Source organism: Myotis nattereri (assembly GCF_964212035.1).
Source record: "Myotis nattereri genome assembly, chromosome: 4".
Taxonomy (NCBI): Eukaryota; Metazoa; Chordata; class Mammalia; order Chiroptera; family Vespertilionidae; genus Myotis; species Myotis nattereri.
The window spans coordinates 29,546,327-29,563,840 of record NC_138079.1 but is presented as its reverse complement, the minus strand read 5'-3'; the positions used below and the strand labels follow the sequence as shown (position 1 = coordinate 29,563,840).

Here is a 17,514-nt window from a genome sequence, read left to right as displayed (position 1 = left end):
GATAAAGCGCCATGCCCTTGGCTCCTGGTCCTTCCGCATTCTGGTAAGAAATGCTTCCCAACTCTGAGGATGAAACAAGTCAGCCATCACTGAGTCAAGAATTTAAAAACCTGCGAAGCTGGAAGTCTACGGAAGCACTGGAACGAATTCAGAGTCCGGACCTGGGTGGGAGGGGCGAGGCTGGCGCACAGAACAGGGACGCGAGTGCCCTTAAGCGGGGACCTCGCTAAAAACGCTCCGAGTGCTACCACCGTCCAGTTGAGGTCGGTGTCAATTACCGGGAGAAGGGGAGAAGCCCGGCCGGGAGCGTGAGGGTTCCCGGGTACGCAGGCACTGAGAGCCGCTGGTGAGGCCCGGGAAGAGCGCGCGGTGACCCGACCTGAGGAAGCGCGCGGGGACAGGGACTGGAAAACCCTGAGAAGCGCAAGGGTATCCCACACACGTTCTCCCCTCGATATCCTACGCTTTCACGCCTTTTTTGAATGCAGGAATTACACGTGCCCGAGTGGAGCTCCTTCCTCCCCTCATGTGCGCTCTGCAAGGCTGACGCAAGCGGTACCCAGAGGTCGCTGGCCCCCAGAGCAGCTTGACTCCGGAGTTGCCTGGCAACAGGGCCGCGAAGGGATTGGCAGCGTCAGGCCCCGTGACCTTCCCGGAGACTCGCACTTCCTGTTTCTCCCAGAAGTGACGTAACTGTAGGCCACGCCCCCAGCAGAGGCGGAAGTGGAGCTACCCCGAGGCGTTCCGTGTCGCCTCTGACTCCCCATTCTAGCCGCACCCCTGGGCCCATGGCCGCTTACCCCTACCGCCCGGGCCCCGGGACCGGCCCAAGCCCCGGCCCACCCGTGGGCGCGGCGCTGCCGGACCAGAGCTTCCTGTGGAACGTCTTCCAGAGGTGAGATCGGGCGCGCGGGCGCTTACGGGAGTCTGCCGGCTTCCGCTCCTCTTCCCGGCCTCCTGCCCCATCCCCCCGGCCAGACTGCACTCGGGCCACCCCCGGCCTCTCCGCAGTCTCCTGCTCCATTTTCCACCTTCTCCTCTTCCCCGTGTCTCCCGGTCTCTGCTCCGCCTCCCCCAGCTTTCCCCTGGCCTCCTGCCCCATTCTTCCCCCACTCCCCCCCCCCCCCAACTTTTCCCGAGGCCTCCGCTCTGCTCACTCCCCTCCTGTCCCACGCCCAGTGTCCCACTTTGTCTCAGGGCTTCTCCCTCGCCGCGGGCCCCTCCTTCGCACCGGCCCCTCCCGAGGTGTGGCGCCTTCCGTAGACTCCCTGGAGCTCTGCCTTCACCCCCTACCCCCTAACAGCCGAGTGCCCGCAGCTGAGGGGCGGGTTCTTGCTCCTCCGGGACAGTCTCCTGGCGATGCTAGTTTTAGATAAACAGAAACAAGACTCAGCTCCAGCGCTATTAAAATGCCAGCGGTCAGGAAAGAAGCTGGAACGTGATGGCCGCCGGGACAGGTGATCTTTTACCTGGGCTCCTTCTGACCATGGCCGTCCTTCCGGTGAATGAATGAGGAAAAGTGAGTGACTCATAGTCACGGAATGACTTGAGAGAAAGGAACAAGAGAGAAACTGGTGCAGGCATAACTCAGGTCAAGGGATAATCAAAGAGAAAGACCTGGGAAAGGAAAAGGAGAGTGAAAAAATGACTAGGCCGCTTTGGGGAGAACCGACGCGGGCTGGAGCAGGTGGAGTGAAGGAGCTCCAGGGGCTGCTGAATCCCCAGCAGAACGAAGTGGCAGGAAGGAACATGCCAGAATTAATGCAGGATGGTCAGTGGGGTTCAGCGTTTGTGCTCGCCATGATTTGCTTCTCATACCCTGTTCATCACCAGCTGAATTGGTCTTCATTTTGTAGGGTTGATAAAGACAGAAGCGGGGTGATATCCGACAATGAGCTTCAGCAGGCACTCTCCAATGGTGAGTGGGACCTGGCCACCGGGACTTCTGCACTGCAAGCCTGACACACCTAACTGTTGTTATTGGCACGTGGTGGAGGTGCTTCTGATTTATTTGCCAAGCGGTTTCTTGGTTTTTGTCAGTGCCACTCCAAATGCCTTTCGGAACGACTGTGTGGATGAGCATAGGGAAACGCTGGCTGAGAAACGCGGGTTGGAGGGTAGGTTTTTGGGAGGGATAGGAAGTTTAGCTTTCTACAGATGCCCTTCTGATGTCTTGAAGATCATTGAATTTCTTAGGTAATTTTTGAGACCTTTATGGAGAGGATTACAAAGGTCCCAGAGGCCACCAGACTGTGGGGAGGTGGTCTTGTCAGTGGCAGAATTGTAGGCATTCAGCTAGGGATGAGGGTTACAGCCCTTGTGGGTGATGTGTTGCCAGTTCTCAATGGAGTTGAGTTCTTGCCCATTTCAACTTGATTAATTGGGGAAGTACTATCAGAGTTACACTAGCCCAGGAGAAGACAGGGTTATCTAGAGAGATATCCAGAGCACTGAAAACCAGCAGGCCACAGTCCAGCAAATCCTGGGTTAAAACTTCCTAAGTGTTGACCAAAATGGGTGATTTCTTCACATCATATGTTAATTGCGATCAGATGTTACAGATGTTGTCCACCACAGTGAGAGTGCCCTACTGAGTAAGGCTTTTCTTTTGAGCTTTTTTGCAGTGAGTGAGGACTGATTTGTGATCCATTTGGACATCTCCTTTTGTTCATTTGCTATAAGTTTTGAGAGTGCGGCACAGGTTTGTGTGAAATCTGTTTAGTTGAGAGTGATGGTCAAATACTCTAAATTGCTGCAAGGGGTGGGCTCGATGGGGTCATGGGGTCAGCTTGCTTGGATTCAAGTCCTGGCTTTACCAGTTCTAGGAATGTGGCCTTGAGCAAGGACTTGACCTTTCTGGATCTGTGTCCCACAGTTAATGGGCCGGTAAATCAAGAAAATGCATGCAGAACGCTGGTGTGAGCCTGGCAGAAAGCAAGCCTCAGTGTTGTTGCTGGGATGGGGAATAGTGGTGTTACTGCCACTGTTCCTGGCCAAAGAGCCAGCTGGAGTCTTTGATGGCTTTTCTTTTCCTAATGACTGTGATGACGATGGTTATCACCTACTGAACACCCACTACATGTGGGCACAGCGCTGGTGCACAGCAGGGCTGCCGCTCACATTCCACTCAGGTTTACTGCTCAGTCAGGCCCTCACTGAGCCTGGTGCTTTCCCACCATCTCTTCATGTAGGTGACCACCTAATGCTTCTAGTGCCTCGAGTCTCTGCTCCTTCTGTTTAGAGTGCCGGCCTCTCCTGGCTGTGAGGTGGACTCCACCCATCCCACCAGTCTTCAAACCCCTTTCCTCCCACATCAGTGGGTGCCCCTGTGAACAGCATTTCTTTTTCTTTTATGTGTTCCTTTCTCTCCTGCTCCTATAAGCATTTTTGTAGCTGTCTCCTAAATGAGGGCCAGCGGGTTACTGGGTAGACAACGTCGGTTCTTTTCACTCCTCCTTGAGTTCCTGTAGCTGATACAATAGAAGTTATTTTCTGTTTTGATTTTTCTCCCAGGAATGCGCTTTTTTTTATATATATATATTTTTTTATTGATTTTTTTTTTTTTACAGAGAGGAAAGGAGAGGAATAGAGAGTTAGAAACATCGATGAGTGAGAAACATCAATCAGCTGCCTCCTGCAAACCCCCTACTGGGGATGTGCCCGCAACCAAGGTACATTCCCTTGACCTGAATCGAACCTGGGACCCTTTGGTCTGCAGGCCAACGCTCTATCCACTGAGCCAAACTGGTTAGGGCAGGAATGGGGTTTTGTTTTCATATTAGAACTGGACTTTGGGCTATTTCAGAAAATCATTTTTATTAGTTTATTGCTGGTGGGAAACAAATTACAGAACAGCATAGCCTCTCACTTTAGTTAGACCTGTGGTTTGGCATGCTCTCTGTTAAAGTCGAGCTGAAACCACCTTGGAAAAGGGCTTTTGTAGGTCCCACACACTGAGTCCTTTGTACAAAAGCCTCCAAAAATGACTGCTCTCAGGACGTGTGTGGTCAGTGGGTTTGAAGAGAGAGAAGGCTGTTCTTGTGCCTTCGTTTTAAAATAACCTTTCACAAACTATCTTGACTTTTAGGTGTTTTTTTAAAATTTGCTCTAGTCCCTTTTTTGTGCTTTAAGGTTTGCTTTAACATAAGATATTGATGTTTTTTGAGGAGGCATTTTTAACTATGCTATAAAAAAATAGTAATTCATGTTTTTAAGGTATTTTTACCAAAATAGAGTTCCAGCTATCTTGAGGAGCCATATTTGAAGAAATGAGACCATCCTAGCAGATAGCCCCTACATTGCATCCCTCTCCTGCCCCAGCCCAGTGTCGTGGGTGATGATGCTTGTCGCCCAGATGCAGCAGAGGGAGTGAGATTCGCCCCAGCCCCATCTGCCTGCATGGGGGTGAGGCTGACTCAGCAGGCTCTTACTCAGAGCCTGCACGTTCCCAGAAAGGGTCTGTTGGATGATGGCTGCCTCTGGAATGTTCTGACTGTTCAGTGTTTTGCCCACTGAAGGCCTTGAGCGCATTGCATCCATTTGCTTGGATAATTCACACTGAGAGTTTGGGGATGGCAACACCTGACTTCTCTTGGCAACTGAAGCTTCCGTGACTGATCCCCAAAAGAAACCCCAGACTCCCAGGCTCAGGGGAGCTTCCCAGGTGGACAACATTGCATGTATGTTGTCAGCTGTTGTCCTGTGTGAGTTCACGGGGGGCTCTGGAAGCAGTGCCTGGTTCCCCCCCAGACTTATCCTCATGCCTTTCCTGGTCTTACTCTCTGTCCTTTTGCTCTAACAAACTGACCGTGAACGTTGTCATCCTAGCTAGTTGTGGAGCCTGAAAGAGGCCTGGGCACCCTCAGTGCAGCCTGTCACATCTGCTCTTCCTAGAAACCCACCAGAGTTGCAGATAGAAACAAGAAGGGTTGGACTTGGGCAGGTCACAGCATTCCTGGTCTGTCTTTGGGTGTAAAAACAGGGCGACTGGAAGTTGAGATCCCTTTTCCCCTCCAGCCAAGCCCATCTCCACCAGCTCCCACCCTGCCTGGTCCAGAACTGCAAGACACTGTTGGATCTACCGGAGTGGAGTTTACAGTGTTCACCTTAGACACTTGGATTGTTTTCATTTTCATTAATGTAACTACTGCAGTGATTGGACCCAGAGTTTCATAGAACAGGTTTCTAGAAGGGGCATTTATCAGATCAAAGGGTGTAGGCATTGTACTGTTGGTCAGTCTTCAGGTGGCTTTTCAGAAAGGCCATATTTCCAGTCGTAGCTATTTGAAGATGACTGGTGAAACGTGGGATTTTGCTGAACCTGAAGCGGCACCAAAGTCCTCGCAAACCATGCGTTGAACCGCATCTGGACCCTGTGGTGCTTCCACCCCCTCCTCACAAGTTCCTCTGGCAAAACAGCCCAGGGCAGCTGGACTCCGGGTCTGCTGTAGGGAAGTGCAGAGATCGCCAGTGATGATGGGAAGTCTGTTTCCCCCCAGAAAAGATTCCAAGTACTTGGGTGTTTCAGTTGTTCCTATGCAAGATGTTATAAGGACTTAACCCTTCACCATCTCTAAAGTCTACACCAACCAAAATTTGTGGTAAATAGGACACAATTTCAAGAAAGAAAACTCTTTGGAGAGTAAAAAGACAGAATATATTATCCCAGAGCAGAGTGGGATTCCCCCTGTTGAGAAGGGAGCAGATATAAATTCCTAAACTCATTTATGTACTTGGAGTTTAAGTGGGAAAACACTGAAGCCCCCGGTGATGACTGACCGACCACCCCGCAGATGGCAGCGTGTTCCAGAAGCACACCATTCGTGCAGCATTGCTTCGTAAGGTTTTAGTACTGTTCCCAAATTATCGGTGAAATGTTGAGTATTCACCTTACAGGGGAAATAATAGTATGTTTCTATTTTCTTTGGTTGAGATGAAGTTGAGACAAGACTTATACAGTGAACTTACATTTCTATGGAAAAGTCTGACAGGAAATCTATCGCTTCAATTATTCCTGGACACGGTGGTTACTGGGAGGAGCAGATGGGAATGTTTGAATGTGCAGCTGGCCCAGGAAACCTGGGATAGAGGCTCGCTGGAGGAGAAGGGCTTGTGGACAAAACCCACCTGTAGATGTGTCCTCTGCCTTCAGCAAGTGCTGTTGGAATTGCTTTCTTGGCATTGCAGTGTGATTTCCTGCAGAAACCTGTTTAGGTTTCCAGGCTGACACTCAGGTGCATTTAATGTTTAATCTAACCAAAATGTGAAATGTCTGCACATTGCGTTTAGGCTTCATTGTGGGTTGGTAAGCTTTGATGTTGCCTGGGAACCAGGCCACAGAACTAACACGCAACAAGGAGTCAATTACCTGTTGGCTGTTGTTATTGCCCCTGGTTTCTGTAGAACAGTGGTTCTCAACCGTGGCTGCACATTAGAATCACCTGGGGATCTTTTTAAAATCCTGATTTCTGGGCCTCATCCTCCAGAAATTCTGTTTCTTTGTTACTAATGTCGTGGCCCCACCCCATAACAAAGAAACAGAATTTCTGGAGGATGAGGCCCAGAAATCAGGATTTAAAAAAGATCCCCAGGTGATTCTAATGTGCAGCCAAGGTTGAGAACCACTGCTGTAGAAAGTTAGGTCCCATTTGGTTAACAAGGACGAATGGATGTCTATAGCCTTGGCTCCACCTTCCAGGTCACGTCATTGATTCAGCCCCTGACCCTCCAATCCTCAGGCTCCCCCGCACAGTTGGGTCCCCTGGGCCTGCCTCTCTGAGGTGCTCCATCTGTGCACTCACCACGAGAGTGACTTTGCAGCCGTATTTAATAGTTTACTTGTACTGCTCTTGTTTAACATTTGTTCCCCAAGCCATTTGCTGACGGCCTGGGTTGGACTGTGGGTGCAGCCTCATCTCTGAAACCCCTCCAGCTCTGCAGAGTCAGCTCAGTTTAGCCCAAACTCACAGCTCTTCCCCTATGGCCACTTGGTCTGCATCAGGTGGAGGGAACAGGGCGGAAGGAAGGGATTCCAGTGGGTGCCTGTGGTTTCGGGCTTCTGGTCAGTGAAGGGTTATCTTCTGTGAAAACCAGTTCAGTGCCTGGAGCCACTAAAGGAGGGAGGGGGCAGCAGGCATGAGGGAAGCAGTGAGAGTCCCCTGTATGTGGAATTTTCCTCTAACAGTTTTCTTTTTATACTGGTTTCCAATAATACTGACTTTTCCTCATACCTTTCTATACATACTCCTGCCTACCTTCCCCCCAAAGGTCTGTGACACCTACAGACAGGTGCTGTCCAGCACTCGTGTGTCATGCCCGGGGACAGGTGGCCCCTATTCTCTTGGGAGGACTGGCCTTGGAGTAATGGCCGTTGCAGGTGTCTGAAGGGGCAGTCAGAGGTGCGGGCAGAGCATATGGAGTTATCTTAGCGACCTGGAGTGGGGCATTCAGTGAAAGCTCCCTGAGGAAGCATTTCACCCAAGGCTTAAAGGGGAGGTAGGAGTTGGGTGGAGGGTGTGCATGCATTTGGAGGGGTACATGTGAGGGTGAGAGAAGCCTGCACAAGCCCTGAGTTGGGTGAGAGTGGCACTTGGGAGGTGCTGCAGGGCCCAGTGTCCCTAAGTGTGAAGCATGGCACCTGCAGACTCTCCAGCCCTCTGCAGCTCAGAGGTCGAGAGTGGCTCTCTATGTCCCACCCAGAACTGAAACAGTTGTGTGTGTGTGTGTGTGTGTGTGTGTGTGTATTTTAAAAAGGGTTCTTTTTATACAAGTCGGGGATGGGCAGAGATACGGCTTTCCTCCACATTAAAAGCATTTTTTGACTTTGTTTTTACTGAATGTAAAAATCAGTGAAGGTACAAATCGCTTTTTTTTACTTTAGTTCCTGTTTGTTTTCAGGCACCTGGACTCCATTTAATCCTGTGACTGTCAGGTCAATCATATGTAAGTAAGGGTGACGGTGTCCTGCCTGTGCAGGCAGACGGGTGGGCTGCTGGTGCAGCGTGTGCTTCCTGCCTCATTCTCCCCCAACTCCAGTCAGGTGTGGGCCTTCATCCCGCCCTTCTGTCCCCTCACTGACTCTTTACTGTCAATTTACATCCGATCGTTCCTTCCAACCCTGAAGATTTCATGAACACACCGGACTGCACGCCCCACACGCAGCCCTTATCCTGTGTAACCACTGACTGGAGCCATCCCCAGCTTTTTTATTACATGAAGCTTCACTGAATGTAGTGTACTTCTGACCAAACTGAGAGCATTCAGGCTATAGGCTTCCATCATCACCTTGCCTGAAGAGACACCAAATGATTTATCATTTTCTTTATGGCAATAATTCATACAGTTTTTATATCATATATCTTAGCCATTTTGCAAATTTTTTAATAGATTTTTTAAAATCCTCACCTGAGGAGTAAGGATATATTTTTTCCCATTGATTTTAGAGAGAATGGAAGGGAGGTGGGAGAGGGGAGAGAGAGAGAAACATCACATCAATTGGTTGCCTCCCACGTGGGCCCTAACTGGGGGCAGGGATCGGACCTGCAATCCAGGTATGTGCACTTGACCGGGAATCAAACCTGAGACCCTCTGTTGTGCAGGCTAATGCTCTAGCCACTGAACTACACCAGCCAGGGCAGCCATTTTGCAATTTTATGTAAGCGTAGTGGTAGTTATTTTGTATTTGGACCTGGAATTGGGATGATTATTTTAAAAAATGAAAGGCAGTTCTAAGAAAACATTAAAGCCAGTAGAATCTCTTTCTCATTGAGTGACCTCCGCTGGAGGATGTCGGTCCTGGGAAATGGAGGGGGCCCCATGTTCTAGGCCCAGAACGAGGAGCTGGGAGTAAGGGGCACTTAGCCCTGGCATCTTCAGAGCACCCGCAAGTGGCCGTGCTTCTGTAGAACCCACTTTAGTGTAAAGAATCCTTTATATTGTGGCTCTAATAGTGTGTTTTGCTTCCATTTTCCTTTTCATGGGGGGCTGTGGCTGGGTGACAGGCCCCCTGCCCACCCCAGCAGAGCTGATCTTGCCCCTGACTCAGCTAATGAGCATGATTAGCAGCACTCAGGGCTTTGCTGGCTGAGTCCATGCTGGGGAGGTAACTGCTGCGGCTGTGCTTCTTGCTGATTAACATCGAGATTCCATTCATTGGGCACCACTTATGCTCCTTTTTCCTCAGCAATGTTTGACCGTGAGAACAAGGCTGGTGTGAACTTCAGCGAGTTCACAGGCGTCTGGAAGTACATCACGGACTGGCAGAATGTCTTCCGCACCTACGACAGGGACAACTCGGGGATGATTGACAAGAACGAGCTCAAGCAAGCACTTTCAGGTTTTGGTAATTCACTTACCTTGATTGTGTAGCATGTTTCATTTTGGAACCTAGGTACCATTGAAGTTCTTTTACTTTGTTCAACTTACTGATTTTTTAACCCAGACTCTGTGAAATTTTTGTTTACATTACACAGACTTATATTTTGTTATTATTGGAGGAGACTTTTATGCATCTTTTAAATGCAGTTTTTCATCCAAAATGAGATAGGGGCTATGCAATCGTTTATCTTTTGTGAATTGAAATGACATCACAAGCACATTGAGAATGTAGCTTTGAAACAATTTAAAGTAAGTGAAAAAGATAGTGTAGGGTAGCATATTTCATGAAACAGCAAAATACACAGAAAGATGATAAAATACCCATAAGTAACGATTCCCTAAGCTCTAGCGCATATCGAGGGCCTCAGGTAGAACATTAAAGTCAGCACGAGCTCCCATTCTCAAGTGCGTGTCAGGGTGTGCGTGTGCCGTGCCGTGAGGAGTGTGCACATGGTACCTTTCCAGAGTGGGTCAGCGGGCCTCTGATACCCATGCATGGATCTGAGGGAAGTTAGGATTTTTTTGTAGAGGAAAAACTGAAATGTTGGGGTCTTGTTCAAGGTTGAAGTTACACTGAGATTCTAATTTGAGACAATTTTACTTGGTTTAGTGTTCACTGGGCCCATATTACAAAACCCCTTCTATGTTTTTCTTTTCTTTTTCTTTTTTTTAATATATTTTATTGATTTTTTACAGAGAGGAAGGGAGAGGGGGAGGGGGATACAGAGTTAGAAACATTGATAAGAGAGAAACATTGATTCAGCTGCCTCTTGCACGCCCCCTACTGGGGATGTGCCCACAACCCAGGTACATGCCCTTGACCGGAATCGAACCTGGGACCCTTCAGTCTGCAGGCTGACGCTCCATCCGCCGAGCCAAACCAGCCAGGGCTCTGTGTTTTTCTTAAAAGGCTGCTTATAAATGCCTTCCCGAAGAAACCGAAGAAAATAAAACTTAGATTATAATGTACTACTTTCTAGGTGTTGCGAGTTTTATAGTATGGTGAACATGGTCCTGCCCGCTCCATTTTTCTCTGGCTATGTACACTATGACTGTCTCCTCTTTCTGTCGCTTTCTTTTCTTGCCTTAGGAGCTCAGACATAGTACCGGGGGAGGCTGTCTGATGGCACAGGAAGGCTGTTTGGAGCTCACTAGGTGTGGTCAGAGTTTGGGCAAGACGTGGCCCTCAGGTCCTTAGAGTTGGAGCTCAGAATGCAACTAATCTTGCTCTGCCCTTATGTGGGAGACTGATGGGGGCCTAGGGAAGCAGCCAGGGGCCTGCAGGCTGGGAGAACTTGGGAGGAGCCCAGATCCTCGGAGTGATTCCTAGCCCTGTGACCTCAGGTAGATCACACACACCGAACAGCATTTTCTAACCTGGCAAGGCCCAGAGCCCTCTTTTTACTCAGTGCTGTGACCACCGGGTCCCCGGAGCTCCGGGTGGGAAGACTCTCAGGCCTCCCAGTCGAGGTCAGACCCGGGGTGTCTGCAGCTGCGGCGGAGCTGCGCAGGCCCCGCGAGACCCCCGTCAGGGCTGGCGGGCCCTCCTGTCGGCGCTGAGATCCTTCCTGACTGCTGAGTTTTTTCTGGAGAGTAAATACTCTTTCGCAGCATTTCTTCAGTTATTCCAAAAAGTTTCTTCCTGTGATTGGTTCTTGATTGTTTTTTTTCTAGGGCTTCTCCAAAGCCTTGTTTTCTGTGAAAGGAACAGTGTTGTCATTTTCCCATGTTGATTATTTTGGAAGATTTTCTGTTGTAACTTAGGAAATGTGCCACAGAAGCAAAACGTTCCCTTCGGCCTTGACCCCTAACAATAAGTATCTTGCCTTGGGTCAGAGGGGGATGATTTTAGCTCGGCATAGGCTTGAGGGAGTCGGGGTTGAGCACTTCAGTGCCCTCTGGCCTTTGTCAGCTCCAGGGGGGTGTCCAGGCCAACCTTGGCAACGCTGTGTGACTGACCAGCACACATTCTGGATTTGATAGTCCATTCGTTTAAAAATTTCTATTAGTAGGTGCCATATGCCATGAACAGAGACCTGGAAAGGAGAAGGTGCGCGAGGCCCAGCCCTCACTCTCGCCAGCGCGGGGCGGAGTTTACTCAGCACTAAGGCCTCGGGGGCCGCTCCGCCGGGCCCAACTCCCCTTTCCTCCGCGCGGCCTTGGCGGCCACCGAGCCAGTGCAGTGTTTATTATGAAAACTTTGTGAAAATGTAATGAACCTTGAACTTATCTTTTTGCTGCATTCCCCTCCTCCCCCCCCCTTTATGCTAAAGCAGAAAGGTGCTCAGCCACAGGTCAGGGTGAGGCACTGGGCCAGCATTCCAGATTTGAAGGGCGGCCAGTCCCAACCAGGGCCCCAGGCTGTGGGGGCAGGGCCATGAGCAGAGGGCACCTCCTTTTAGTTATTGTTACTTGGGTTTTCACTGGAAGGACCTCGTAGAGAACTGACTGCTCCCAGATTTTGGCCTCTCAGATATTCTTTCCACGGCTTGTACATCATTTATTTTTCTAGTCTGACTTCCTTCACTTTTGTTTTCCCTGCAGTAATATTGAGGACCAGGGACACTGGGAGTTAATGCCAGGAGTGACACAAGTCGCTTCCTTGTCGTGGATCGCGGAGTTACTGTGTCACTGTTACTATCTTATCTGTCCTTCCAGTCGGGCAGGAGACCATTGCACCCTGAATGGGCATGGCCTTGTCACTGTGTCCTAAGTTCAGCCCTCACCAGCCTTGGCCGGTCTTACCTGACCACAGGCACAGGTGCTGGTGTGAGGAGATGAGAATCATAGGGGCAGAAGGAGTGGCAGCTGTCTCTTTCTGACTCAGTCGGGCATCCTGTCTTCTACTCAGCTTGCAGGGAGGGGGACCCTGGATGTAAGTCACAGGCGTGCAGAGCACACTGGCCACTCAGAAAGGTACCATCACATGCTTGCATGCTTGAATCTTTTCCAGTAAAGTGTTAAGTGTTCATACAGGTAATTAACTGTGAAATTCACTCAGACAGTGGGTGTACATTTCCTTGCAAAGACTGCAGCAAGACTGAAAATCAGTAAAAATATTTTGGCACCTGGATCTTGTCTCCTGACTAAGTAAGGATACCGTGGTCATACAGGTAGTGGGGTGACGAGGGGAGGGCAGTAGGTGTCCTGGTTTAGTTGCCCCCAGGGGTATCCCCCATCTTCAGAGCCACCTTCCTGCTGGAGATCTTTTCAAGACACATTTGTAAATTGAAAATGGAATCGGTGACCCTCTGCGTAACATTGGATGAACCTGTAGTGGCTTTGAACTTTGTGAGGCTACCTTACTCCTTGTAATGTTCAGTTTCCTAATCAATTCATTTCTATGGGGAAGTACCTATCACTGAATCTGTTTCCTTAGGTTTACATTTTGTTTAATTGGAAGATGTCAGTGATATTTTATCTTTCAAAACGAGATTCTCTAGTGATGAGTTAACCCAGGGCAGCTGAATTATTCAGAACGTTCATGTCTAGGTTAATAACTGTAATAAAATCTGTCGGTAAAGGGCTTTAAAAAAATCCTCAGCAGAAGATATGTTTTTATTGATTTTAGAGAGAGGAAGGGGGAGGGAGAAAGAAAACATCAAAGTGACCGGGAAATATTGATCAGTTGCCTCCCATGAGTGCCTTGACTGGGGATGGAACCCACAACCTTCCTGGTGTATGGAATCACGCCCCAGCTAGCTATAGGGCTTTTCAAAATGATCACTGCGCTGCATTCAAGAAGCTGGTCCTGGCTGCCCTGTGGGGTGGTCTGTAGAGTAGCCACCTTCCGGAGTTCGGGTGTGATGCGAACTAGTGAGTTCACGGGATCCTTCAGATCGCAGTGTGGTCCTGCCTCCAGTGACTCCTCCCCCTCCAGGGAGATGCCCTGGCCTGCCAGCAGTGGTCACCACTGGGTGACTCGCGGAGCTCACAGTGCGTTGGAATGAATGTGTGCTGTGTGTTCCCTCCCCAGCCCAGACCGCTTATCCTGAGCTGTGATAAGGCATGTGTCTGAGGCCAGCGGGGCCCTGGAGGAAGCGCCCTCCCCTGGCACGCTATTTACTCTGATTCCCTTTCAAGGCTACCGGCTCTCTGACCAGTTTCATGACATCCTCATCCGCAAGTTTGACAGACAAGGACGGGGACAGATCGCCTTTGACGACTTCATCCAGGGCTGCATCGTCTTGCAGGTAATTGGGCTCCTCGGAGAGAAAGGGAAGGGCCATTCTGGAATCGGGGATTTAATGGAGTCAGACACGTATAAAATTAGTTCCTGGATCTTCTAAAAGTCTTGTCTTTGGAGAAGTATCTATGTTTTTCTGTTACACTGAGGTGTAAACAGTAGTGCTCTTCCTCCACCTGCAAATATTATAAAGCAGTCCATTCAGAAGAGGTTGTTTTCCCATAAACAGTGGGTTATTTACTTGTTTACTCTGCTATTTTTGTTGTATTTTCTTTCTGAGGAAATGGGTAAACTTTGCATGTGGTCTTCCCTCTGTCCTGCCTTCCTGTGTGAGGTGAGCTCTAAGTCCCCAACCTGGCTCCAAACCCTTGGGTCCTTGTGCGGTCTTGGTGGAACCTTTGAGTTGCTGACCGCTGGCCACCCCACTTCCCCACACCTTTCTGAGATGTCCATGCTATGGTCTCACTCTTTCCCTCTAAGAGAACTAAGTGCAGAGCTTAACGAGCTCACCCAGAGACGCCCTCTTAAGACAGAACAGTAATTGATCCTGTGCTGCTGTTCCCACCCTGTTTCTAGGTCCCTGCTCCTGTTTCTAGGTAGGGATCCGAGTTCCATATATTTTAAGCTTTAGAACTAATAAACTTATATCTTTAAAAATTTTTATTATGACAAATTTCCCCCAAAAATAATAGTAGCAGAGACAGCAGTAAAATGAACCCAATGTCTCAGATTCAACATTATCACCCATGGCCATTGAATTATTATAACTGTAACCCCCACCCGGCATTATTCTGTAGCAAATTCCACTTAGGGGAAAGAGTGTTTTTCCATTAATATTTCAGTAGAGCCCATCTCTAGAAGATAAGTCATTGCAACTTGAATCCAAGTTGAGGTTCCATCTTGTCAGCTTTAGGATCCACTGAACAGCATGAGGTTTTTTAATGTAATTTGAAATTTTTGAAAACATTCTCACATTTTTAAATTTTCCTGTTCAAATGATAGGTCAGTCAAAAGTGAAGTTTTTCTGATTTCTTTACCAGTGAAGAAATCTGGTGTGTTGGTCTCTTCAGACCCAGGTTTATTAACTCGTACGCTTCAGATCTCTGGGACAGGAGAGCCTGACCTCGTTCTGCCTCGGGGTCTGTGTGGCTGGGTGACGTGTTAGCAGTTTGAACACCCTAGGAAAGATGCAGTGTAAAATCTCATTAGAGTCGGTATCTGATTTGCTTTAGAATAAGGACTTTCATTTGAGGTTAGGGCCCGTAGTAAACATCTGATCTTTGTATTTCTGCCTAAGCAAAGGTTACTGCATATACTGGTAGGCTCAGCAGCTGGGGTGATGCGATGAATTCCCCCCCCCGCCGCCCCTCCCCGAGAAGCTCGCCCCGGCCAGCCACTGCTTCCAGGCAGGCTTCCAGCTATGCCTAGGGCCTCATTGCCAGTTTCTAGTCCCACCCACCCTTCCAGAATGACCCTGAATGCTGGAAAGGGGTGGGGCATCGAAAAGAAAACTGCGGGCCATGAGCAAAAAGCCTTGAAAATATATTCCTCCTTCTGCCTCTTCGAAAAGGAAAAAGCTTTTCAAAAATTGTTTCTGATAAAATAACATGAAAATTTGTAGAAATCTTGGAAAAATACAATTAAAACATAAAGAAAGATTGCCCAGACCTGCCCGGTAGCTCAGTTGGCTAGAGTGTCGTCCTGATATGCCAGAGTTGTGTGTTCGATTCTTTGTCAGGGCACATATAAGAATCAACCAGTGAATGCATAAATAAGTGAAACAACAATTCATGTCTCTTTCTCTCTCTTCCTCTTTCTCTTTTTTTCTTCCTCTCGCTCCCTCCCTCCTTTCCTCTCTATCTAAAATCAATAAATTTAAAAAAATCAAAAGGAGAAAGAAAGATTGCCCATTGTTCTTCAAGCCAGAGTTAAGCCACTGGTGGTTTCTGCCGCTGTCTCGCACACATGCTGGGATGCTCCTGGCTGACACCGAGGGAGCCCTGAGGAGACTGGCAGGCGCAGCCCACATGGCCAGGCTCCAGCCTTTCTCCAGGCCCCGCCCTGGGCAGCTGGCTGGGCACCAAGGCCGTCATGAACCTGGGCGTTGTTTTCTTATCTTGTCATTATAATTCTTCAGAATCTGTTGTGGTTGCAGCCCTGCCCTCTGGGGCAGCCCTTACCTGAATGTCCCTGCCTTTGAGTACTGGTGGTCTCCTGCTTCTGACCTGACCTGACCTAGATGGTCAGGCTTATGAATAAATTAAGGTGGAGCCCTGGGGTGGGGGATCGGCAGACAGGAGGATGTGGGGGGCAGGATGGACCCTGAGCTGGCGAAGGGAGACCTGCCCTTGCATGATGTGCGCTGGCCCTCACCTGCTGGGCCTTGGGATCAGACAAAGATCCTCCACATGTGCCTCCCTGTGCTGGTTTTGTCAGTTAGGGAATGTGGAAACATGAGTGCTGCTGAAATTGGGTTCCTAAATGTCTTTTTGCCAAATTTATTCTGTTCCTTTAATATCAAGATCTAAATGCCTGTGGTTTTCTTCCTCAGAGACTGACAGATATATTCAGACGCTACGATACAGATCAGGACGGCTGGATTCAGGTGTCATATGAACAGTATCTCTCCATGGTCTTCAGCATCGTATAACACTGGCCTTTTATAAATAGCAACATGACTTACGGAAAAAAAAGACTGAAAATGCCAAATCTCTTACCGTTAGTGAAACGGAGCACAAATGCTGTTGTCTTTATATAGTTAATACTTGGGGACCCAACTGTACATACGTGGATCATCTGATTAACATTTTTGCAGTTGTAACAATAGTCATATTGCTGTTCAGATACAGACATTTGATTTGGGACTGTTTAATTGTGCCATGAGGTAAGATATGATAATGTTTCAGGTATTCTGCATGTCAAACACTTATCATGTGCTTTTCTATGTAGCTCCAATTCTATAGTGGAAATACTTTAATTAGCCAATAGGAATTTTAAAATAATACAGAACTTGCACAGAAGGCTTTTCATGTGCCTTACTTTTTTAAAGGGGGTTTATTGTATTCATTTGAATATGCAAGGTATGCAATAAAGCAATATTCCCCTTGTCCCAGGCCATCTCTGATGTGCTCATGAGGGGAGCTTCAAGGGGCTCTGGACACCTTGAGGTCATTTTCGGTTGTCCGTATGACTCACTTGTGGAAATGTGTAGATATAATTGGTCCTCTTACAGGAGTGTGTTTAAATTTCATAGAACAACTTTGAACATAAAAATCCAAATGTAGTTTAGAGGCGTGTTTTTGTCATTTACTAATGATTCACTCTGCCCTGTTATGGTCTGTTTTCAAACATGAAAGTGAAGTGAGTGTGTGATCTGACAGCCCATGACCCTTGGCCCTGCCACTCGTGGAATTGCTTTAGGCTGTTTCTGCCCCTCCCCCCTTTTTAAAATATGTTTTTGTTAATTTTTTTTAGAGAAGAAAGGAGAGAGAGTAAAACATGGTTGTGAGAAACATCAATCGACTGCCTCCTACTGGGGATCGAGCCCATAACCTGGGCATGTGCCCTGACCGGGAATTGAACTGGTGACCTCTCAGTTCATGGGACAGTGCTCAGCCAACTGAGCCACACTGGCCAGGGCACTCCCCCCTTCTAAGTGTGCTTCCCAAACCAGAATTTGGGGGACATTTGTGGATATTTGGGTTCTGGATGGTTGTCAGAAATTGGGTGGCCCTGCGTGTCCGTGATTGGGCACCTTGCAGGTTGGGATATGGGTACCTGGGAAGGGTGTGGGTTTCTTATCTGTGGTGCTTGATGGAGGGATGAGGACGTCACTGATGAGAATCTGTGGGGCTCGGAGACTGGCCTTGTGAGCTCAGTGCAGGAGGGTCCACAGGGGTCTCTTGAGGATTTCCACTCCTTTTCACATTGGGTGCCTCTCTGGATGTCGACAC

General features: G+C 48.7%; 1 protein-coding gene across 3 annotated transcripts; it reads left to right on the top strand.

The window, feature by feature from the left end:
- The first annotated feature begins 713 nt into the window (after window positions 1–713).
- PDCD6 (programmed cell death 6) lies at window positions 714–16,849 on the top strand. Of its 3 annotated transcripts, none has more exons than XM_081089005.1 (6): window positions 717–895; window positions 1,857–1,918; window positions 7,897–7,941; window positions 9,182–9,340; window positions 13,459–13,568; window positions 16,113–16,849. In XM_081089005.1, the coding sequence occupies exons 1-6, from the start codon at window positions 789–791 to the stop codon at window positions 16,209–16,211; spliced, it is 582 nt and encodes a 193-aa protein (XP_080945131.1). In that variant the 5' UTR covers window positions 717–788; the 3' UTR covers window positions 16,212–16,849. The 3 variants fall into 3 exon arrangements, with proteins under 3 accessions (XP_080945133.1, XP_080945131.1, XP_080945132.1); XM_081089006.1 differs by having other exon boundaries at window positions 720–895; window positions 9,182–9,334; XM_081089007.1 differs by lacking the exon at window positions 1,857–1,918 and having other exon boundaries at window positions 714–895.
- The last annotated feature ends 665 nt before the right edge of the window (window positions 16,850–17,514 follow it).